Source organism: Sus scrofa, chromosome 15, assembly GCF_000003025.6.
Source record: "Sus scrofa isolate TJ Tabasco breed Duroc chromosome 15, Sscrofa11.1, whole genome shotgun sequence".
Classification (NCBI taxonomy): Eukaryota; Metazoa; Chordata; class Mammalia; order Artiodactyla; family Suidae; genus Sus; species Sus scrofa.
In genome coordinates, this window is record NC_010457.5 from 112968088 (window position 1) to 112992432 (window position 24345).

The window sequence follows — 24345 nt, forward strand, 5'->3', positions numbered from 1 at the left end:
CTTTTGCCAATATTCTTCCTATATTTAAACTACTTGTCACAACAGACAATGCAGAAGCAAATCTTAGAATCGGGCTGTTGCCTATTAAGCCAGACATTAAGGGATCTACAAAAGTGTAAAACAATGTCACTTTTCTTACTTTTTGGGGAAAAGTTATTTTTCCATAAAAATGTTATTTAACATATAATGAGTTACTTTACATGAACTAAATGTATTTCCAAGTGTTGTAGGTATGTATAATACTGATATCATCCACAGATAAAACCCACATAAATAAAAGATCTTTGAGGACCTCTAATTTTAAGAGCACAAAATATTCCTGATACCCAAAAGTCTCACCTTCACCGTCTTATGAAGTTCTGGGACTGAGCTTAGAAAAGTATGTGTGTCCCAACGTCCTCACTCCTCAGTGATGCCTTCCCAGCCTTCCTCCACAACAGGAGGAATTTTGTTTCCAAAGCATCTTAGAGTGCTGCAATGAACTAATCGAACCTTCCTGTCACTCTCATTAGAGAATCCCCAGTGCTTCCAATTTGTTTATCTAATGACAGGATTTTAGGTGTTATACGGTAGGGGACGCTTTTGATCTTATAAATATTACCATAATATCACCGACCCACTTAGGAACCCTATTACTTCCTCCGCATTTAATTAATTAAAAGATCTGTCAGATCTCCAGTTAATTCCCTTATGTGATGGAGCCGTTATCAGGTCTTTGCTGCTGTCCAGGAGTGTCTTCTCCAGGCGTCCCTGCAAAGGGTGGAGGCTGCGGGAGTCCCACTCCCAAGTTCACTATGGGGCGGTGCCTTCTGCCACAGTTCCAACTGGACCAAAGGTCGTGGTGCCCAAGAGGTGACTCCCCAACATCGCCTCTCAGAAACTCTTCAAAATACAGACTCCCGGTGTCCTCCGTAGACCATGAAACCAAACAGGCTGAACCCAGGCCAGAAAGGGTTGGCAATCCCCCCGCCCCCACACCCTTTCGACTCCCCAGGCGGTGAGGCTGCAGTGGCAGAGCTCCGCTCTCGCCGCAGGGGGTATGATCACTGTTCCGGAAGCCTCCCGGCAAAGCCCAGCTGCTTCTCCTACCCTCCTACGCCCCAAGGCTCAGTTCAAGCTCTGGGCGACTGGTTTCGAGCCCCAGGAATGGAGTGTGCGTGTCGCCGCGCGGCCCTGCAGCCTCCCTGCTGCACAGATAGAGCAGGGCGGGCACTAACCTCGAGGCCGTCGGTAGGCGCGGAGCACAGAGGCCGCCCCACAAGCGCAGAGATCCACGGAGGAGTCGTGTGGCCATGGCTGCGACAGCGAAAGGCAACTTGGGCGATGGCGCGTCTCCTCGGTGACTCCCTGTGTGCGGGGCGAGGCGCTGGGACAGCGGGATGTCCCTGGGGCCTTCCTCCTTGCAGTCACACCCCAAAAAACCTCGCACAGCCGCCCAAGTAAACGAGGCCGGCGTACCCTTCTAGACCAGAACGCCTTGGGCAGCGATCCTCAGCTACCCTGCGCGAGACTGCGGACGGTTTTTTGTGACACGCCCCTCTGCAGAAACTTACCAATGAAAAGATTCTAAAAGTAAAACTGTTAAGTTCCCTGCAGTGTTCTGTTTTATCTAAGCAGTTGTTTTCTTTGGCTTCCTGAACAGCTTTGAGAAACTCTGTAAGCCATGGAGGCTCAAAAATGGACCCACAAAGTCATAGTTACATAAAGTTTGTGTGTTTGTTTGTTTTTAACATTGGAAATTAGCTTACTTAACATATAAGACTATGCAAGCAGTGTTTTCTTTTCTTTCTTAACTATTTTATTTCTTTGCAGTGGCTGATGTGGGGATCTCAGCTCCCAGACCAGGTTGGGATGTCGATGCAGAAGCCTCCTCATGTAACACGTGTTAGCTGTTTCTTTGTTTTTTTTCTTTTTAGGGCTGCACTCCTGGCGTATGGAGGATCCCAGGCTAGGGGTCGAATTGGAGCGGTAGCTGCGGGCCTACAACACAGCAATGTTGGATCCAAGCTGCATTTGTGACCTACACCACAGCTCACGGCAATGCCGGGTCCTTAACCCGCTGAGCAAGGCCAGGTGTCCTCATGGATACTAGTGGGGTTCGTTAACCACTGAGCCATGACAGGGAGCCATGGCAGGGGCTGTGTTAGCTGTTTTTATTCTCCTCCACCCACGTACTCACAATCCTTTTCAGGTTATGGTGTTTTAAAAATGACATTTATAATCAATTAACAGAAAATTAATTTTTTCCCCTAATTCAAGGACTCTAATAATGGTATTTCAAATGAAGATCTGAAAAGATCAGGTAAATTCATTTAGCTGTCACTATGAATGAATGTCCTGGTGCTGATGCAGAACTATCTGGAGGAACTAGTTGGGGCAAGCAGGCCTTTGCTTTGCCTCAGATCAAATTGTGTGGGTGACTATGTTTCTAATCTCCAAGGAGCACAAGGATAGCACAAGTGTAGATAACAGAGGCAAGGTTTCTTTACTTGAAGACTTTAAGAATTACTATCAAAAGGTTAGTAGATGCAAACTATTGCATTTGGAGTGAATAAGCAATGAGATCCTGGATAATGTGAGAAAAAGAATGTATAATATATGTATGACTGGGCCACTTTGCTGTACAGCAGAAATTGACAGAACATTGTAAATCAGCTATAATATAAAAACAACTTCAAAAAAAAAAGACAGAGAAAAAAGAATTATTGCCAATATCCTTGGAAAGTAGAATAACATAAGAAAACCCACCACTCTAATTCTAGAGGACGTGATCAGTGGTTTATACAGAGATGGGTCTCATTATAATTTCCTCATACTTAAAGAGACAGGAAGACATTATCTATGTGCTTAATGATTTACTGTGCTGCTTTTCATACACCCACTAATGATAGATAAGCTTTTTTTCAAATATGAAAATACTGAATAATTGGTTTGGATTCTTGTCATACCTCTTTGAATGATAAAGTTCTCCTTGTCATATCCCCTGTTTCTTATTTGTAGGAAATAGGCTTAATTCAACCTCTTTGACCTTCCCTGAGTTCCAAAGGGCAGATTCAAACAGTGAGGGAATGTAGGTAGACACAAAGGACGACAGTTAAGAAACAGCGGTGCAACCAGGGGGCACGGGGTCCTGGTCCCTCCTCAAGGAATATACATAACACTACCTTTGAGTTATTCTGCAGGATCTAAGGCTCCTAACCCAGGACAGTAACTTCAGGCTGAGCCCAAGATTCCTGGAACACCACCTTGTTACCTCACTGCCAACAGATCAGACGAAAGTCACACACCTGCAGTTCTCATCCCAATTTTTGCCTGTACAAATTTCATCCCTGGAGTTCCCCTCGTGGTACAGCGGAAACAAATCCGACCGGGGAACCATGAGGTTTTGGGTTCGCTCAGTGGGTTAAGGATCCGGCATTGCCGTGAGCTGTGGTGTAGGTCATAGAGTCGGCTCAGGTCTGGTGTTGCTGTGGCCGTGGCGTAGGCCGGTGGCTACAGTTCCGATTAGACCCCTAGCCTGGGAACCTCCATATGCTGCGAGTTCGGCCCTAAAAAGACAGAAGACAAAACACAAAAACAAAAATTTCATCTCCCAAACCACTGAGGAGTTTGGTTTTTCACCACCCATTCTCTTCGCTTGGCCCTTAAATAAACATTTCTCTGCTCCAAATGCCGAATTTTTGTATTTGGCCTCACTGTGCAGTCAGGCACACAACCATATAAGCTGCCTTGTAGCAACATACCCTCAAGCCTCATTCCATATTTTGGCTTGAGTGTTCCTGGTTCACAAACTGTCTTTTTGGTGTGCGCACAATAAACTTCTACCAATTACTGCTTCAGTGATTCACTGGTTTTACTTCAGCTATTTCTGAACTTTTGAGAAGTCCAATCTAGGGTTTTTATTACCATGTCTCTCTAGTATAACTGCAAGCAGATGAAGTGGTGGTGGGGGGTGGGGTTCCTGGAGAAAGAGAACCAGGTATGGCTTTCTTGACATAAGAGAATCTGTTTTGGCCTAAGCTATTTTGTGATCTAAGTCTGGCTGCAATGCTTGCCCTCCAACAGGTCTCAGTAATTAACGATCTTAAGGAAACCACGGAAAGCAGGAAGAGACATGGCTGTCAAAACTATAATGCAGTGATAAAGCAGAGTCCTAGTTCCTCCTCAAGGGATATATGTAATAATATATCATCGAGTCTTTCAGGAACTAAGGCCCCCACCCAGTCAACCTCATGACTTGGCCCTGCAAACTAAAGATTGGACCCTGTTGACAACCTTGGCCCCACTTCAAAGGAATTTTCCTCTGCTCAAGCCACTTCATGAATATGCATCTAAGTTTAGCTTAGAACTTACCCAACTTTGTTTTCAGGTAGATACTGTTTGGGGAAAGATTCCTGCTATTCTCTTACTTGCAGCAAGTAATGAATCCTTCCTTCTCCTGACACACCTTGATTGTGTCTATTGGCTCCACACCCACCAAGAACCAAACCCAGTTTTCAGGTAAGGTAACTTTAACTGGCACAGTTACTTCTTACTTTGTTATTTATGGCATGGAACTTTTGGAATGAAAGCCAGGACTTGGTTTGTCTTTTTTAAGCTTTTCTCATAGCAGAGTTGTTACATAAGTAATATGATGCCCCTCTCAGTACATTGTATCAGACAATGCTTAATGCTAGCTTGTCCCATTCTTGATGAGGTTACTTTGAACCACTTTAGTTTTAATTTCTTAATTTGGTTACGATGGTGTGAAATAAAATTCATAATTTATGGCAAGACAAGAAAAATGTAAACATAAAAATTCTTCTCTGCCCTTTGGCCTCCCCTCTCCCCCACTATGCATTATGTATCTTCATTATGCTTTGGCCAGACCTCCCTCATTGGCAGGAATACTGCTCAACCATAAAGAGCAACATTATCCCAGCATCAACAAGACCACTCTAAAAACAACATTCATTTTTTAATCTTGTGAGAGGTCTCATGACACACCAGGATGCTGCTTAGATCTAGATTATATAAACTGTCAATAATACATCATTTGATGTACGGCCCTCTGTCTCAAGCAACATTTGACCTGTCAACTTCTAACAGATGAAAGAGTCTTCAGAGCTTTCTGAAAGGTTCTCTCTGGGTTATAATCCCCAAATTTGGCTCAAATAAAAAATTTCCAATATTTTCTTGATTAACTGATTAATGATGGCCACCAGGTTTGCCTGTTGTAAAGTTAGTATGTTTACTTTTAAAAAATTTGAAAAATTTTTTATTAAAGTATAGTGTCAATTTCTGCTGTATCCTTTTATGAAATAAGGTCTTTTTTTTCCCTTCTGTTAACTCTTAAGATTCAAGTTCAAGGCATACAAATGGGAGTTCCCTTCGTGGGGCAGTGGAAATGAACCTGACTATAATCCATGAGGAGGCGGATTCCATCTCTGGCCTCGATAGTGGGTGGGGGAGGTGAGCTGTGGTGTAGCTGTAAAATGGGGCTATTAATAGGATCTACCTCACAGGATTGTTGTGAGGCTAAAAATATATAAAGCATCCAGTCTGGCAGCAAGAGCCCAGTACATGGTAACAATATTACTATTTTTCCTTAAGAGAGGCCCTGCACTTCCCAAATTTCCAGGGGGGAAGAAAACCCCATAGAAACTGACACTTCTGATTTAGTTAGCTGTCATTTACTCAGAAAGGATTTGCCATAGCTGCCCACTTAAAAACAAAACAAAACAAAAAAACAAAAAACAAAAAAACAAGCGACTGTACCTATAGCAAATGGAAGTTCCCGAGCCAGGGGTTGAGCCACAGCCACTGTAGAAGGAACACTGAGTAGTTACGGGGTGAGCCACATGAGAAGTCCTACTTCTTCTAATTTCCAATATTTAAGTGTGTGTGTGTGTTTTTCTTTTATCAGCCACACCCACAGCATATGGAAGTTCCCAGGCCAGGTATCACATCTGAGCAGCAGCTACAACCTATGTGACAGCTGCAACAATGCTGGATCCTTAACCCTCTGTGCCCGGCCAAGGATAGAACTACCCCACCAGAGAGATAATGCTGGATCCTTAGCCTGTTGTGCCACAGCAGAAACTCCTTAAACATAGCTGATTTTTATTCAGGGTAAGATAAGTCTTCATTGTAGGTTTCCTCCAAGAATACATGACCTTTGCCATAGTAGACGGGACCCAGTCTCAATCTGACAATTTTTAAAGCTTTATTTGAGCAGGCAAGTTTGACATAATTTCCACAGAAACCTGAATGTCGTCTGAGAATGTATCTGCTAAACCCCATCCAAAATGGGGAAGACTGCTTCTGTAGGGTGTACTAGACATCTTAATCAAAGGGAAAATATTTAGTCAAATTAAATCTATGACTACAAGCTAATATTGTAATTGTCAGCTTATGAACAGAAACTATGTGGACCATGAATTATACTTTTAATTCAAGTGCACTGTTTATTATTTATTTATTTATTTATTTAAATTTTATGGGCCCCCCCAGTGGCATAGGAAAATTCCCAGGCCAAGGACTGAATCTGAGCTGTGGCTGGGACCCAAGCTTCAGCTGCGGCAATGCTGATCCTTTAACCCACTTTGCTCAGCCAGGGATCTGAACTACACCTTCACCCCAGCGGCTGCAGCCAGATTTTTAACCCACTCAGCCACAGCAGGAGCTCCTATTTATTTATTTTTTAAATTAGCCGTCCTGAAGTTATCTCTGACAGCTGAGAACCTCTTCAAATTCCCATGGCCTCTTTCAAATTCATCTGCATGTCCATCGTTTCTTCCCTTTAGTCTAAGAGTGGCATCTATTCTCTTAAGAAATCAGCACCATGGAGTTCCCGTCGAGGCGCAGTGGTTAACGAATCCGACTAGGAACCATGAGGTTGCGGGTTCGATCCCTGCCCTTGCTCAGTGGGTCAAGGTTCCGGCGTTGCCGTGAGCTGTGGTGTAGGTCGCAGACGCGGCTCGGATCCCGCGTTGCTGTGGCTCTGGCGTAGGCTGGCAGCTACAGCTCCGATTAGACCCCTAGCCTGGGAACTTCCATATGCCGCGGGAGCGGCCCAAGAAATGGCAAAAAGACAAAAAAAAAAAAAAAAAAAAAAAAAAAAAAAAAAAAAAAAAGAAATCAGCACCATGGAGTTCCCGTCGAGGCGCAGTGGTTAACGAATCCGACTAGGAACCATGAGGTTGCGGGTTCAATCCCTGGCCTTCCCCAGGGGGTTGACTATCCGGCGTTGCCGTGAGCTGTGGTGTAGGTTGCAGACGCGGCTCGGATCCCGCGTTGCTGTGGCTCTGGTGTAGGCCGGGGGCTACAGCTCCGATTCGACCCCTAGCCTGGGAACCTCCATATGCCGTGGGAGCGGCCCAAGAAATAGCAACAACAATAACAACAACAACAACAAAAAGACAAAAGACAAAAAAAAAAAAAAAAGAAAGAAATCAGCACCTTTTTACTGTAAGCTTTTACTTCTCTGCTGACCCCCACCCTCACCCTTTACTCTAGGTTCACATATACGCATAAACCACACACGTTTCCAACAGCAGAGGTTTATTAATTATTTTATTGACAAAGAACTGCAGTGGTTTATGAGAATAGATAAAAGTTCCCCAATCTGTGACCACAGAAATTTCCTCCCATGGTTTATTTTTTTATTTTGTAAATTATTCAATGAATTTTATTACATTTATAATTGTACAACAATCATCACAACCAAATTTTATAGCATTTCCATCCCACCAGCTCATGGTTTAGGTTAGAATTTATAGCTTCATTCTTTAAAAAAAAATTTAAAGAGTTGATCCCTGTTTTTCAGTTTATTGTCATACACAAAACATTTTATAATAGGGTAGACTGCCACTTCAACAGCTCCGTGTAAAAACTTCACAGTGTAAGACAGTGATCACTATTAAGTATGAAGACTCTTAAGCCAGCCAGTATTTTAAGTATAGGGAAGAATATTTTTCGTGATTCCTCCTTAAAAAATGTTGGCACATTCATTAAAAATTAATTAGTACCCACTTATTATCCTTCCGTATATTTCTTTAATCTACATGGCTTCATATTAAATGCTGGTGGGAAAAACAGTGTGAGAATTTAAACACTTTTGAAGTAGCATAATTATTTAAAACTAGGAGAAAGCATCTCCAAAATATTTTAATTTTCTGTCCCTTACCACAGTAACAAGTAAAAAAGCCATTATACCTTAAAAAGAAGCTAAAGGGAAAGATTTCACTTTTCCTTTGAAAACACCATCTTAGCTTTTCAGGAGACTTTAATCTTGTGGGGGTTGTTTCTAAGTAAAAGCAAAATTTGTCAGTTGTACAAATGTCTCTATTAGGGAAAAAAAGTGAATACTTGGAAAAGGTTTATAAAGTATTTCATCATTACAGAAAGTCTAAATTGAAGCTAAAGAATGGTAACACATTGTGCTAATATAAATCTGATAGGTTCCCAGGAGGATGGAGACAGACCCTCGCCATCCCCGAAAGTGACTGTTAACCTTGAAGACCTGCTGCAGACGTGGGTACGACGGCCCAGCCAAAATCTGCACCCTCTCCCAGAATGGGGGTGCTCAAGTTGGGCCGCAAGAAACAGTGGCCTGTGGAAAACGACTGCCTGAATAGAATCACCAGCTACAATAATTAACTGCCTTCTCTCTTGGGACTCAACCCCCTACCCCTCCCTGGACCTTCTCCTCCTCCTTCTTCATTGTTCCTGCCACAAATCCCCACCCCCCGTAACTCCAGCCCCAGATTCCCAGCCCAGATCCTTTATAAGCCTAGCATTCCCTCCCAGTCAGAGCTGGCACCATCTTGAGCTCAGCCCATCCCTCTCGGATGCCTTAATAAATCTCTCCTGCTTTACCAACTTGGCCTTGTACGGTCCTCCCTCGGCACACCTAACAAAATCACCTACTGGTATATCCTGTATTTCATAAAATCTATAATTAAGGAATAACAGGTGAAAGATTTTTTTCCACCTTTGGTCATATGAACTGGGTAGCCCTGGGCAAATCCCACACCCCGAGTCTCAGGATCCTCATCTCTTAAATGAGAGTCCTGGACTAATAGCCCTTTAACATCTCTTGCAATTTAAAAATTTATATAGAACTGTTAAGCTTACATAATCCTTTTGAGAATGAGGTCTTTCAACTCATTGTATTTTCCAAGTTCCCCATTTAAGTAGTAAAGATGGTCTTTAAACTTTTAAAATCTTATTTTAAAATTTATATTCAGTGTATTTCCCTCTCACCTTAAAACATAAGGTATGATAAACAACTTAGTCTCCTGACCTGGTCCCCCGGAGCATGTGGCTGATAATGACAAGCAGATAAAGTTTGAACCCTGACTCTTTTTTTTTTTTTTTTGCTTTTTAGGGTTGCACTTGCAGCATTTGGAGATTCCTAGGCTAGGGATCGAATCGGAGCTGTGGACACCGGCCTACACCACAGCCACAGCAACTCGGGAGTGGAGCCGCGTCTGCAACCTACACTACAGCTCACGGCAACACCAGATCCTTAACCCACTGAGCAAAGCCAGGGATCAAACCCGAAACCTCATGCTTCCTAGTCGGATTCGTTAATCACTGGGCCATGACGGGAACTCCTGTACCTCTTTGTTTTAAAGACCAATAGAGGAGTTCCCATTGCGGCAGTGGGAATGAATGCAAATAGGAATCATGAGGTTTCGGGTTCAATCCCTGGCCTTGCTCAGTGGGTTAAGGATCCGGTGTTGCTGTGGCTGTGACGTAGGCCAGCAGCCACTGCTCCACCTGGACCCCTAGCCTGGGAACCTCCATATGCTGCGGGTGCAGCCCCCAAAAGCAAAAATAAATAAATAAATGAAAATAAGGACCAATAGAGTTATCATGATATAACAAAGTATTTGCATGCTACAAGTTAACATACGAATGTGAGGGGTTACTGTGATAAGCCCAAGGTGACTCTTTCCCGATAAAATACAGATTTTTAAAAATAATATATGTTTTCTTTGTCAGTACTTATGCACTTAAGGTTCTAATCCTTCAGCTACCTGACTATTCTCCCATAGTCAATTTGTCTCCTTCTTATTATGCTTTTAATTGCACCAGTTTGTCTCTCCCAGAGTCTAAAAGTTTGACCTTTCTATAGGTGAAAATCAAAACCTAAGGATCTGTTAACTTTAGCAAATGTGGTATCATCATTACTCACTTTAAAAGCATGGTTTCCTAACTAGGTAAGGCATCAGTCTCATCTAAGTAGTGTTTTAAAACTTGAGATTCCTGGGCTCCTGCCATAGAGTCTGATCCTGTATATCTGGAGGAGGGCCCAGAAAAAGTGTTTCTCAAAAGCACCCCAGGTAATCTCAACAATCAGTACAGTTTGGGGACTTACTGCTTTGGCCTCAATCTCATCCAGCCTTGCCATGAGCTGTGGTGTAAGTTGCAGATGTGGCTCAGATCCCGTGTTGCTTTGGCTGTGGTGTAGGCCAGCAGCTACAGCTCCGATTTGACCCCTAGCCTGGGAATCTCAATATGCCTCGGGTGTAGCCCTAAAAAGACAGACAAAAAAATAGGTGATAGAGATGGGATGGTACATAAACCACTTGTATTGGCTGTCCTGGTGATTTTTCATATAGTTCTTCAAGTTCTAGTTCAGGAAAGTTAACATAATACAAATCATATAGATTGCCTAGGCTTTTCATAGCCATCTTTGAGTAACTTCAACTACACTGCAGTTTGGATTTATGCTTCCAATGTGTTTTTTATTAGGTAGGCTTCCTTTGCCTTTTCCACCAAATAACAATGAATGAGTGCTGACAGAGTAACATTCTAATTGAAATGGACTTGTGTAGCAAAGCCGAGACCAGCTCAGCAGGATGGGGCTGAAGAATGGGTGCTGTGAAACTTAAGGAAAAAAGTTAACATAAAACAAGACACACAGACATTTATCTTAAGTAAAGGTGGGAACCAGGGGACTCAAGGTCTCAGGGACCAAGAGCCCTGCCTCAAGAAACCACACTGCTTTTATTGTGCTCTTTAGGATGAGATCAAGTGAGGAGGGGGCTATGGGTGGAGGATGTAAGGTTTGTTTACTATTTTTTAAATTCTTTTATTATTTTAAAAGCCGCTTAGCTGGTAGAAGGTTAAGATTTTACTCTGACCTTTAGGCACATAACAATCATTAGCATTTGAGTTAGCTATGCATAGCATTCCAGAGAATCCTCACTGTGCTTCTGCAAAGGGCATGCCCTCTTGTGGCAACCCCTTGTGCTTAGGTTTGCACCTTGGTTCTCTTTGCTAATGCATATTCTGCTAATGATCGCTCATAAACCACTTGGCCATGAGGTTCCTCTTTCTCTTTTTCCTTAGAGGATATCATGCCTGTGCATATGGCGTGCCGATCTTCACAGGTCCTGCGTGCCTATTTGCATTATGTCTTCATTCAGCTGACCCTATGACTAGTTTATGCCTTTAGGTCTTTTTTCTTAAGCTTAAGTTATTTACCAGCACTGTGACTGTTTTTCCGAGCAGGAAGATGGGATAAAGTAAAGAAGCTAAGGAAATATTGTAGAACCTGTCTGGCAACACAGCAAAGATCCAAAAAGTACTGAACATTTTGGCTGGTGACAGCATCCACCCTAAAGCTCTGCTTGTATTCAACCACACCTTCAGCCACTGTGGGAATCACATCCTTGTGCTGGTTCCTGATCTCTATCACTGTATCTGTAAAGTCATATATAGTTTTAGCATCTTCAAGCACTTTTGTCCTTAAAATTAAGAAGCTCCTGAAGACTCTCTATATACCTGATTTGTACCAACAGAACTGATGGCGTCCTGAGAAGATTATCTGGAAGAAGACATTTCTTTCATTATATTTGCCAATCTAACAGGCAACTCTTGCCACAGAAACATAAATGAGGTCTTTTTCACAGATCCTAAGACCAGGAACTGCTTCATGGAGAGCGGGGACGGCAACGTGCGTAGAAGGCCACTTGGCCCAGAACGCTGAGTTCAGGCGCCTGACGGGAGCCCGAATCCCAGCTGAGGCTGCAGCTGGCGCTGGCACTGGGGCGGGTGGCGTGCAGTTCCAGGCCGGGGCGGGTGGAGGGGGATCCGCGCTGCAACTGCGCCAGGCTCCGGCTGTGCCCTGAGGGAGGAGCCAGAGCCAGGAGCCCCAGGTCACTGGCTGGGTGTTAAGTGAGGGACCTGTCGGCCTTGGGGCGGGGAGCAGCGGTCACTCGTTGGAGTCCGGCTCAGGGCGCCCCAGCTTCATTTTTTTATATGTAAGTCTTTCATCTCTCTGAAACTTATTTTGGTAGAGTGATACATCTTTTTTCTAGATGATTTGTAAAAAGCATCGTTTTATTGAATACTTTTTCTATTATTTAAAATGCCACCTCTATCATTTGCGTTCCCTTATATAGTTAGATCTCTTTCTAGACTTTCTGTTCCATTCATCTGCTAATCCATTCATTCATTCATTCATTCAACAAATATTTTTGGGGAGCTTTATACAGCCCTACCTGCCAGACATTTTTCTAGCTACTATAGACGAAAATGAACAAAAGGTGTTTTTTGACCCTGTGGAGTTTGTCTGTGAAAGCAGACAATAGATAAATATAAAGCAGGGGGGTGCTAATAGTACAAGGAAGGTATGTCAGGCATCTGTTCATGAACTAATTATCCACTGGTTTAAACTGTGATCTTGAAAAGAAGATGGGGGTGGGCAGGGAGGGGAAGACAGGGGAGGGAGCTGAGGAGAGAGAGAGAGACAAAGTGTGTTTCAATAAAGAGCTATTATAGAGGAGTGAATTGGCTCTTTCTATTCTACCAAACACTGTTTGTAGAAGCACGGGCAGGTTGCTTATTCCAGATCTCAGATTTCTCTACTGTGAAATGGGGATACTGCAGAGGATTGTTGTGAAGCTAAATTAAATGTTTGTAACCCCCCTGGCTCATACTATCCTTAAAACATTTTCTTCTGAACCTTCTCATCTGTAGGATAGCCTCCTGCCATTCAACCGCCTCTCTTTCAAAATGGAATTTTCAGAACATAGGGCTTGGGTCGGGCCTAAGGTTTGGAAATGTAGTAAACGAAGAAGGTTTCATTGCTCTGTGGAAAAGTGAAAAAAACAGCTCACCCCTGCCTGAAAAATCCAAGTCCAGGCCTTCCTGATTCCAGGAACTTTAGGATTAAAGAAGGAAGAACTTTGCACAGGCATTTGGCACAGAAGGATGAATAAAGAACATCTCTTTGGGAGGTCCCATCATGGCACAGTGGAAACAATCCAACTAGGAACCATGAGGTTGCGAGTTCGATCCCTGGCCTCGCTCAGTGGGTTAAGGATCCATCGTTGTGGTGAACTGTGGTGTAGGTCGCAGACGCGGTTCAGATATGGCGTTGCTATGGCTGTGGTTTAGGCCGGCAGCTGTAGCTCTGATTAGACCCTAGCCTGGGAACTTCCATATGCCATGGGTGCGGCCCTAAAAACAGCAAAAAAACTGCCCCAAAACGAAAAAACATCTCCTGGATGTTTATTGCTGTGATTCAAGTGGTAAGTCCTGGCACCTCAAGGCAGATTTTATTATCAGTGCTCATGGAGGAAGAGCAGCTCCCAACTTGGAGAAGAGGCACCATGCCCTTATCAATTACGCAAGGTTGTTCCACCTTCCTGGACTCTGGGTGGCTGCCTGAGATCTGCAAGCAGGTGTCTCAGTCACAGGCTGGGTGAAACATACTGAAAGAAAGAAAACAGCAAAGTGAAATCACAGGGATTTTATTTGCTTACCCAGGGGGTGGTGGTGTAGGGTTTTTTTATTGTTTTTTTACCTAGAGGAAAATTGTCTCTAAATAACATCTGCATTGTAAATTTCCACCCAGCTGCCTTTGGATGAAATATGGGTTATCAATACTGTCACCTTTGCAACTAATGAAAACTCTAGTACATATTTACTTGTCAAGGTTGACAAAGAGTTGATTAACAATGTCCCATTTTTCTCAATTTAAAAGTAATTACTTTTTGGGCTATTAACAAAGTATCTTCGAGATCTATAAGACAAGCCATAAATTTGAAGGTAATTACATTTGAAGGTTCACCCAATCAAGTAAGACCAATCTCTCTAGGTAGATAGGTATCTCAAGGTACATATTTATCTAAAGTATAGATATAGATAATTTGATCTGCTCTGAAGCTATATAAATTTGCTTTAGAGATCACCTTTTTTTCTAGAGTACTATTACAAAATTAAAGCTATACTCAAAATATTCCTAGAGTTTAGTAACTGAATTCCAATGAAGAAAAATAACAATAAAAAAAAATAGCTTTGAATTTTCTCCTCCCTACAGAGGACAATTTTTCTGGTCCCTGGGAATAGTGATCAAGAACTCATTATTTCTATTAAGTTCATGCCCAATTCTTATGATCCCAGATCCTAAAATTTAAATTAAAATGCAGTCAAGGGGCAGAGTTCCCTTGTGGCCCAGTGGCTTAAGGTCTGGCATTGTCACTACAGTAGCTTGGGTTGCTGCCATGGGGTGAGTTGGTTCCTTGGCCTGGTAATTTCCACATTCCTAGGACACAGCCAAAAAAAAAAAAATGCAGTCAAGGGGTAAATTTCATCATCTTCATTCTTTGCTTAGCTCTTAAAAGCTAAAATAATACATGCTGCTTGTTGTACTGAACTTTGATCACAACTAATATGTGATATGAACTTTGATCATGTTTGAAATAATATGTTCGAGCCCCTTAAGAATACAATAGCAGGAAACATTGGCTCTCCCATCTAAAATTAGTATTATCTGGGGATACTAAGGGGTCTCTTATTTAAGATTTATGAAACTAGGAACTGGAGTTCCTGTTTTGCTCAGCGGAAATGAATCTGACTAGGAAACATGAGGTTTCAGGTTCGATCCCTGGACTCGCTCAGTGGGTTAAGGATCTGGCGTTGCTGTGAGCTGTGCTGTAGGTTGCAGATGCAGCTTAGATCTGGGCGTTGCTGTGGCTCTGGCATAGGTTAGCAGCAACAGCTCCGACTGGACCCCTGGCCTGGGAACCTCCATATGCTGCAGGTGAGGCCCTCAAAAGACAAAAGACAAAAGACCAAAAAAAAAAAAAAAAAAAAAGAAAAAGAAAAAAAGGAAAAAGAAACTAGGAACTGAATGCTTGTACTTTATTTCAAACAAATATTTTACTCAAACTACTGTTGTGAATGTATCTTACCATATTTCGCCACACATAACACCTAAGATTCTTTTTGTTAAATAACTAGTGGAAAAGTTCCGGATGGGTGAAGGTTAACCACTTCTCCACACTTTAATGATAGGTTATAATAAGAGAAAATCTCAGGGAGTTACTCTGTGGCTCAGCAGGTTAAGGATCTGATTTCACTGTAGCAGCTCTGATCACTGCTGTCACGTGGGTTTGATCCCTGGCCAGGAAGTTTCCTCATGCTATGGGCGAGGCCAAAAAGAAAAAAAAAAAGTCTACTTGAATTTGACTCACAAATATTCAAGAAGCAGATGCTATTAACTTTATAGTTGGCATCAAGAAATCCAATGGATGGACACAAGGCTGTTTGAGAGTCAGTCTTGAGGTGCTAAGTGCAAGAAGCATTTCTGAACTATTTCAGTTAATCGTACATCTTGAACACCACAAATTATCCCAGTGATATCTTATTAATGATCATGAAGATGAACAAGCCACTAATTTACCAATGAAAATATATTCCTGATATTGACTTTGCTAATTAGAAAGGTACCTGGATTTGATATCTACATCTGGTGAGGCATGGAAAGCAGGAATACTTGATGAGACTGAGGCATGAAAGTCTGATTTCCCTAAAGTCACATAGCTATTTGATTCTGCATCCAGCAGTAGGGAGCCCATGCTCTTTCTCTTACTCTCTCTGGACTACATGTATTGGTAAATTCTCTAGAAGTAGTTTGACTCTCCTGCTTTGAGGATAGAGCTAAAAAGAACAGGCATTAATTGAAGCTGTAGGAGAAATAAAAGAAAACCTACAAGGACCTGTTGTATAGCATAGGGAACTCTGTTAAATATTCTGTGATAGGCAGAGCCTCCTTGCCTGCCTGCTTGCATCTCTCACAAGCATCCTATCTTTATAAATCTATTTCTTGCTTATCACTTTGTTTCTCAAGGAATTCCTTCTCTGCGAAGACAGGAAGAACCTGAACCTCTGTAAGTCCAGACACCGAAACTAAACCCCCAATGAATGGAAGATGTTAATGAAGCATTCTTTATTCTGGAAAGAAGACCACTAGACTACTGAACACCAGCTTTGAAAACAACGCAGGCTTGCCTCTACCTTGATCCTTATCGGCAGCCCTATTTTTCACTCCCAAAACTATAAAACCACCTCCCATTCTCTCCTACGGTGTGGCGGGGGGAGCCCACAGGCTTTAAAGCATTAGCCTGCTGTGACCCTCCTTTGGCTGGCAAGGTAATAAAATTATTTTTTTCTCTCCCCCTCAAATAAATAAATATTTTGTGATAACCTATATGGGAAAAGAATCTTAAAAAGAATGGATATGTGTATATGTATAACTGAATCACTTTGCTGTACAGCAGGAATTAACACATTGTAAATTAATGATACTTAAATAAAATTTATTTTTTATTTTTATTTATTTATTTATTTTTGCTTTTTAGGGCCACACCTGTGGCATATGGAGATTCCCAGGCTGCAGTCAAATTGGAGCTGTGGCTGCTGGCTTACACCACAGACACAGCAACACAGGATCTGAGCTGTGTGTGGAACCTACACCACAGCTCATGGCAACCCCGGATCCTTAACCCACTGAGCAAGGCCAGGGATTGAACCTGTATCCTCATGGATGCTAGTCAGATTCGTTAACTGTTGAGGCATGATAGGAACTCCTATTTTTAATTTTTAAATTATTTTTTATTTTTTTGGCCATACCAATGGCATGTGGAAGTTTCCGGGTCAGGGATCAAACCCATGCCACAGCAATGACCCAAGGTGCAAGTTGCTGAAATGACATTGGATCTTTAGCCTACTATGCCACAAAAGAACTCCCAATAAAAACTTTTAAATAAAAAAATAACAAAAAAGAAAATCTATGATGCCAGAAACTGCTCAGAGTTTTAACTGTAGAATGCAGAGAACTATCCATAATTAAAGGCATTTATTTTTATTTTTTATTTTATTTTGTTGATTATCATTTTAAAAAATTGTCTTTTTATGGCTGCACCTGTGGCATATGGAAGTTCCCAGGTTACAAGTCGAATTGGAGCTGCTGCAGCTGTTGGCCTATGCCACAACACAGAAACACTGGATCCAAGCTGCAACTGCAATGTACACCACAGCTTGAGGCAAGGCCAGATCTTTAACCCACTGAGTGAGGCCAGGAATCCAACTTGCATCCTCCAGGAGACTAGTCAGGTTCTTAACCCACTGAGCCACAGTGGGAACTCCCCATGTCAGCTTCTTAACCTGCTGAGGCACGACAGGAATGCCGGCATTTGTTTTTAGAAAGATAATATTAGATCTACATTTATCTTGCTGGTCATGTGGTAGAGATGTTCTGATTTTAAAAAATCCTGGTAAATAGAGAGTCACAATATAATCTACACACTGATTTCTTATTTAAAAGGAATTACGGAGTTTCCGTCTTGGTGCAGTGGAAACAAATCCAACTAGGAACCATGAGGTTGCAGGTTCGATCCCTGGTCTCCCTCAGTGGGTTAAGGATCCAGCGTTGCTATGAGCTGTGGTGTAGGTAGAAGACGTGGCTTGGATCTGGCATTGCTGCAGCTGTGGCGTAGCCGGCAGCTATAGTTCTGATTAGACCCCTAGCCTAGGAATCTCCATATGCCTCAGGCACAGCCCTAAAAAGACAAAAAAAAAAAAAAAAAAAGGAATTATACTCTTAAAAAAAATAGCATGAGCCCAGAACTGAATTGAATTTAGTATTTTCCTATTGGTCCTAAAGGTATTGCATGATATCAAGCTCTTTAAAATAATTATGACATTGGTAGAGCATAATTGTTTCTGTTAGTAGAAACAAAATACTAATGGTTTTTCTAGAATTTCACCTTCTAAGAACCATATCTTTGAAATAAAAGTGATGACTATGACAAAGAATTGGCTGTACCGACCAAGATGATATTCAATACACAGCTCCTGAAAATTCTGGATCAAATGAAGTTTTTGTACTTCAGAGTCAGCTAGATGAACATCTTCATCCCCTTCTACTTCAATTTTCATTATTTTTCTTCACCATTCCATATAGTATGTTCTAACCAAATCCACCATTTCCTTTACTCCCTTTTCCCTGCAACTTTCCCAAATCTGCTAATGTACCATTGTTCTTTAATCCATTTAGGCTAATCCCGGAGCTAATTTCTCTCACTTCTGCATGCAGTCACCAAATACTATTGATTCTACTTCTCACATATTACAGACAACACTTTTCTTTTATAGTTTCACTATGAAAAACTCCATATTAGTTAGTATTCTATACTGACTTTTTAAAATATTATAGCATCTGTAATGGATTGAATTGTAACCCCCCAAAATATATGTCCAAATCTTAATCCCTGGTATCTGTGAATGTGACCTTATTTGGGAAAAGAGTCTTTTCAGATGAAATTGAGTTAAAGCTCACAAGATGACATCATTTCAGATTAACTAGATGGACCTTAAATCCAATGAAAAATGTCTATATTAAAATGACAATGAGGAGTTCCCGTCGTGGCACAGTGGTTAACGAATCTGACTAGGAACCATGAGGTTGCGGGTTCGATCCCTGGCCTTGTTCAGTAGGTTAAGGATCTGGTGTTGCCGTGAGCTGTGGTGTAGGTTGCAGATGTGGCTCGGATCCTGCGTTGCTGTGGCTGTGGTGTAGGCGAGCGTCTACAGCTCTGATTAAACCCCTAGCCTGGGAACCTCCATATGCCACAGAAGGGGCAGAGAAAGGCAAAAAGACAAAAAAAAAAAAAAAAAAAATGACAATGAGAATCACCTACTAGAATCCAGAACAGTGACATCATCAAATGCTAGTAAGGATATGGAGCAGCAGGAAACCTCATCCATTGTTGGTGGGAATGCAAAATGTGACAGCCACTTTGGAAGACATTATAACAGTTTCCTACAAAAATAAACATACTCTTACATATAAGCCAGCAATTTTGCTCCTTGGCATCTACCCAAAGGAGCTGAAAACCTACATCTCTACAAAGACCTAAACATTAATGTTTATAGTGGTTTTATTCATAATTTTGAAAACTTGGATGCAACCAAGATGTCCTTCAGTAGGTGGCTAGAGAGATAAACGGTATGCTACACCCAGACAATAGAATAAATAGAATATTACTTAGTGCTAAAAAGAAATGAGCTATTAAGGAGTTCCCATTGTGGCTTAGCAGGTTAAGGACCCAACTAGGATCTATGAGGATGTGGGTTTGATCCCCGGCCTTACTCAGTGGGTTAAGGATCTAGCATTGCTGCAAACTGTAGCATAGTTTGTAGATGTGGCTCAGATCTGGCATTGCTGTGGCTGTGGTATAGGCCAGCAGATGCAGCTCCAATTTGACCTGTAGCCCAGGAACTTCCATATGCCATGGGAATGGCCCTATAAAAAAAGCAAAAAAAAAAAGAAAAAAGGAATGAGCTATCAAGCCTTGTAAAGACATGAAGAACCTTTATTTTTTATTTTTTGCTTTTTTTAGGGCTGCAACCGTGGCATATGGAGGTTCCCAGGGTAGGGGCTGAATTGGAGCTATAGTTACCGGCTCACACCACAGCCACAGCAATGCCAGATCTGAGCTGCGTCTGCAACCTACACCACAGTTCATGGCAACACTGGATCCCCGATCCACTGAGTGAGGTCAAGGATTAACTCATGTCCTTGTGTATACTAGTTGGATTCACTTCTGCTGTGCCACAATGGAACTCCGACATGAAGAATCTTTAAAGGCATATTACTAAGTAAAAGCAACCAATCTGCAAAGGCTATATACTATAAGATTCTAACTAGAGTCGAGCCTTGAACAAAGTACGGGTTTAGGGTGCTTACCCTCAGTGCATTTGAAAATCCAAGTATGACTTTACAGTTGGCCCTCTATATCCATGGTTCTGCATCTGTGGATTCAACCAACTTCGGACTGTATAGTACTGTAGCATGTACTTAATTAACAAATTTTGAGTAGTAAGTGGACCTCTGTGCTTCATAATTGTGTTGTTCAAGGGCCAGCTGTATATGACATTCTGGTAAAGGCAAAACTATGGAGATGTTAAAAGATTGGTGGTTGCCAGGGATTGCGGGTGGGGGGAGGGATAAATAGAGCACAGAGGATTTTTAGGGTGGTGAAAACATTCTATATAATATTGTAATGATGGATGTATGTCTATACATTTCAATGTCAAGAGTGAAGCCTGGGAGTTACCGTTGTGGCAGAGTGGAATAACCATGAGTTTGCAGTTTTGATCCTTGGCCTCGCTCAGTGGGTTAAGGATCCAGCATTGCTGTGAGCTGTGGTGTAGGTCACAGACACAGCCTGGATCCCTCACTGCTGTGGCTATGGCGTAGGCTGGCAGCTGTAGCTCCAATTAGGAATCTCTACTCTAAAAAGCAGGGGAAAAAAAAAAAAAAAAAAAGAGTGAACTGTAATGTAAACTATGGACTTGGGTAATTATATGCCATTGTAGGTGTGTCAAATTTACCACTTTGGTGCAGGATGTTGATCATATGGGAGGCTATCCATTAGTGGGGACCTTGGGTATATGTACATTTCTTTGCACCTTTCTCTCAGTTTTGCATGAGCCTAAAACTGCTCTAAAATTTTTTTATTTAAAAGTGTCTGTATAAGAAAAGGGGAAGCCATACAGAGGAGAAGCCATGAAAAGACAGAAGTAGACATTGGAGTTCTGCAACCCCAAGCCAAGAAATGCCAGGAGCTACCAGAAAACGGAAGAGGCAAAGAATGGATTCTCCCCAGAACTTCTTGAGGGAACAATGCCCTGGTGACATCTTGATTTCAGACTTCTGGCTTTTAAAACTAGTAAGAGAATAGATTTCTATTGTTTTAAGCCACCCAGTACTTTGTTATAATAGCCCTAGGAAAATAATACTGCTTCTATTTTCACACTCTTTCTGCTGTAATCTGTCTGCCAGAAGTAGCCGTCTGTTGACTTTACCAACCAGAATCTATTCACCACTTTTTCTATTAACAGCACACATGTTTTCCTTGGAGAACCATTCTCCTCCCACTCTGCTCATGGGGTTTTGATGGGCATGGTAGATTGTTTGCATCCACGGTCCCAGCTCTTCATCTCTCTGTATCATACCCTTTAGTATGTACCTTTAGGGTTTCTCTTTTAGAATTGGAATTTACTTCCATGACTGGAGTGATTTCCTATGGCCAATAGAATTGTGTGAAAGTGAATCAAGGCCTCAAAAAGCTTTGCAAGTTTCTGATTCCTCTTTTACATTCTTGTTCTGCCATGGAAGGCCACGAGAGGGACCCGAACCTTCCTGGCCAGCTCTCTGCAGACCTCAGGCATATAAGCATGAAATGCTTATCACTATAGGCCCTTGAAGCTTTGTGGTTGTTTGTTACAGCAACAAGTAATGAATATAATAGGGTTGCTATTCTCTTGCAGCCAAAAGTATGTGACCTGGACCTAAGCATAGTGATTATTTCAGAGCTCCACATGTTACCTGAAAATAAACTCAGTTCTGAGTTGGGAATCCCTTTCTGCTGGACTTGATGGTAACAGAAAGCAAGTCCTGAATCCTAATGAACCCCTGCATTTAATATGCCCCCACTCCCACCCCTGTGGTATATGAAAGTTCCTGGAGTTGCAACTTACACAGCTGCAGCTATGCTGGATCCTTAGCACTGGGCTTGGGATAAAACTGTTATAGGGTTCAAGTCCCTTCAAGGAGATTAAGCCCAAAAGTCTCTGCCCATGTCTCATTATAATGTCCCTTCCCCTGTCTTGAGCAACATGGGCTGCTCACTCCCTATTAGGGAAGGAATGTCTCCCATTCCTTACCCCACCTCTAATATAACCTATTCATCATGCAAATAAGGGCTCCTGCCCAAAACCAATCAGAAGATCAAATATGCCCCATACAGAGATCAAACAATACTCAGCCCTTTTGCATGGGGCAGGGAGGCTGGGGCAAGAAAAATCAGCAGGCCTGGGGCAAGAGAAAGTGAGTCTCCAAAAAGGTCTATGGCTTGGGAATACAAGGAAAGACCCAGTTGCAAGCAGGGCCAGTCCCTACTCCAGGATGGCCCCTCCCTCTCTGAGGGCATAAATAAAACGTGCTGTACACTGCTGCAAACTTGACTTGAACTTGATTGTGATCTCCAAGGCAACTAGCGAGAGTGTTTTTCCACTCCAGGAGAAGGACCAGGAATGATCCACTAAAAGTGCCCTAACAAGAGCTGTAACTTTCAACCTAAGGTGCTCCCGTCAACCCTGAGCCACTCTTGCCCTGAACTGAATGCTTCTGCCTAGAGAGCCTCCCTGCCTCCATCCCTAGATGGTGAGACTGCCAGCTCTATCCCAGCACTGCTGCAGCACTTCCCAGCCAGAACAGTCCCCCACCAGACTGGCCACACCTCCAAAACCTTGCTGTGTGGGCAAGAATCGAGAAATAATGCAGAGGGATGTGATAAAACCAGCACCTCTGTAGAGACAAGCTGGATCTTTTCTTTTTTTTTTTTTTTTTTTACAAGCTGGATCTTTAACCCACTGTGATCTGGAACTCCTAACTATGCCTGACTTTTTAGTTATGTAAGTCAGTGCTAAATATTTCTTCTTCTCCTCTCCTTCCCCTCCTTCTTCTTCTTTGATAACCTAATTTAGGTTGGGATTTTAACCCATCAAAAGAATTTACATTTTTATCCCGATCACATTCATGCCAAGCTATATTTCCTAAACTACTATTTTGATTGTGTCAATGTAAAAAATTATTGCTCTTCATTTTCTTTCATCAGTCAAGGCATTCATGGCATCTGGCATCTGGCTCTCAGGTTTTTATTAGGGTTGATTTCTGACTCTTGTCTTCCTTATGTTTTCCAGCTGCTTGGTGTGTTTTCTGACTTTCTGCTTTTGTTCATGTGGTTCTCTTTGCCTGGAAAGCCATCCTCTTCTGAATTAGGGCATCAGTGCTGTAATAAACAACCTGAACCTTTCATGGGCTCTGTACAATAAATGTTCACTGTTTGCTTTTATCACAGTTCTCAATGCAACTGGTAGTGGGAGAGAGGGTTGACTATATGCAGACAGTTAAGTAGCCAGATTTGTTTCCATTTTATAACACCAATATCTTTGGATTGTGGCCTCTAGGGTTGTTAGGAAAGAGGAAAAAAGAGTGAATGGAAAAATCTAAAGGGAAACCAACTTTAGGGGCCAGTGCTGGAAGCAGCCTACACTCTTTTGACCTATGTTCCATAACAGTCCCCTTACTTGGCTCAAGCTAGATTGAGGAGGCCTTACTTGGCGCAAGCTAGATTGAGGAGGCTAGAAAATATGTTTTGTACTTTGTGCTGAGAAAGAAAATGTTGCCTGCCACCTCAATAAACAGAGGACATCACAGTCATTACTGGTTATAGCCACCTGTAAGAGCGAGCAGGTAAGCCCTGAGGGAACTCAGCAAGGAAACAAAGAATACCTGCCATTCATCAAACTGTACCCACTGCCTACTGAGGAAACTGAGGGTATGAAAACACAGGATATTTGCCCCAGATAGCTGAGGGGCATATCAAGAGAATGATTTCAGTGAGCCTAGACCTTGCATCTTCCCATACATAGACAAGCACTAAATTCCTTAATTAACAGTACTCTTTTGTTTCTACTACCTGCCCTTTTGTTGCAAAACTCCTATATATTCTTGCTTAACACTTAACTCTGAAACTTTACCTTGTGCGTAAAGTTGACAATGTTCAGGAAGAAAAAGAAATCATTGGTGACCATATAGCCCTGACTCTGCCATGACTGCCGTCTCCATCTGGTAGAAGCCTCCCCAAAGAGTGTGATTTTCCACTTTCTCGTTTTAAAAATTCAATTCGTAGGATGAATTTTATGTGTTTACCTTATTCTCCTTTAGTCAATTCAGTCAAGAACAGGTATAAATACACTTTACTTGAACTCCGCAGATACCAACATGAACATGACCAGCTCCCTGCCCATAGGAACTCACTGATATCCATAATTTGGAGAGACATAGATATCTACAATTATAATCTGATGTAAAAGGCACAGTTATAAAGATATTTACAAATGGCTAATGAAGCCCAGAGGAAATAATTTCCTGATGGTGGGGACTGTATCTTTGTGTGTCTCTACAAGTACAAAGAATGTGTAGAGGGGAGT

At 42.1% G+C, this 24345-nt stretch overlaps 1 protein-coding gene, 1 long non-coding RNA gene and 1 pseudogene across 2 annotated transcripts in view; 1 reads left to right on the forward strand and 2 right to left on the reverse strand.

Annotated features, from left to right (window-relative positions):
• Positions 1–1294, reverse strand: part of ACADL (acyl-CoA dehydrogenase, long chain) — a 33751-nt gene extending 32457 nt beyond the window's left edge. The window contains 1 exon segment of the mRNA NM_213897.1: positions 1218–1294. Within this exon segment, the coding sequence (NP_999062.1) occupies positions 1218–1294 (77 nt within the window).
• On the reverse strand, positions 10524–12110 carry LOC100737432 (annotated as a pseudogene).
• LOC106506344 lies at positions 12111–23784 on the forward strand. The gene is made up of 3 exons (XR_002339471.1): positions 12111–12257; positions 16133–16434; positions 20814–23784. It is a non-coding gene; the product is annotated as an uncharacterized LOC106506344 (long non-coding RNA).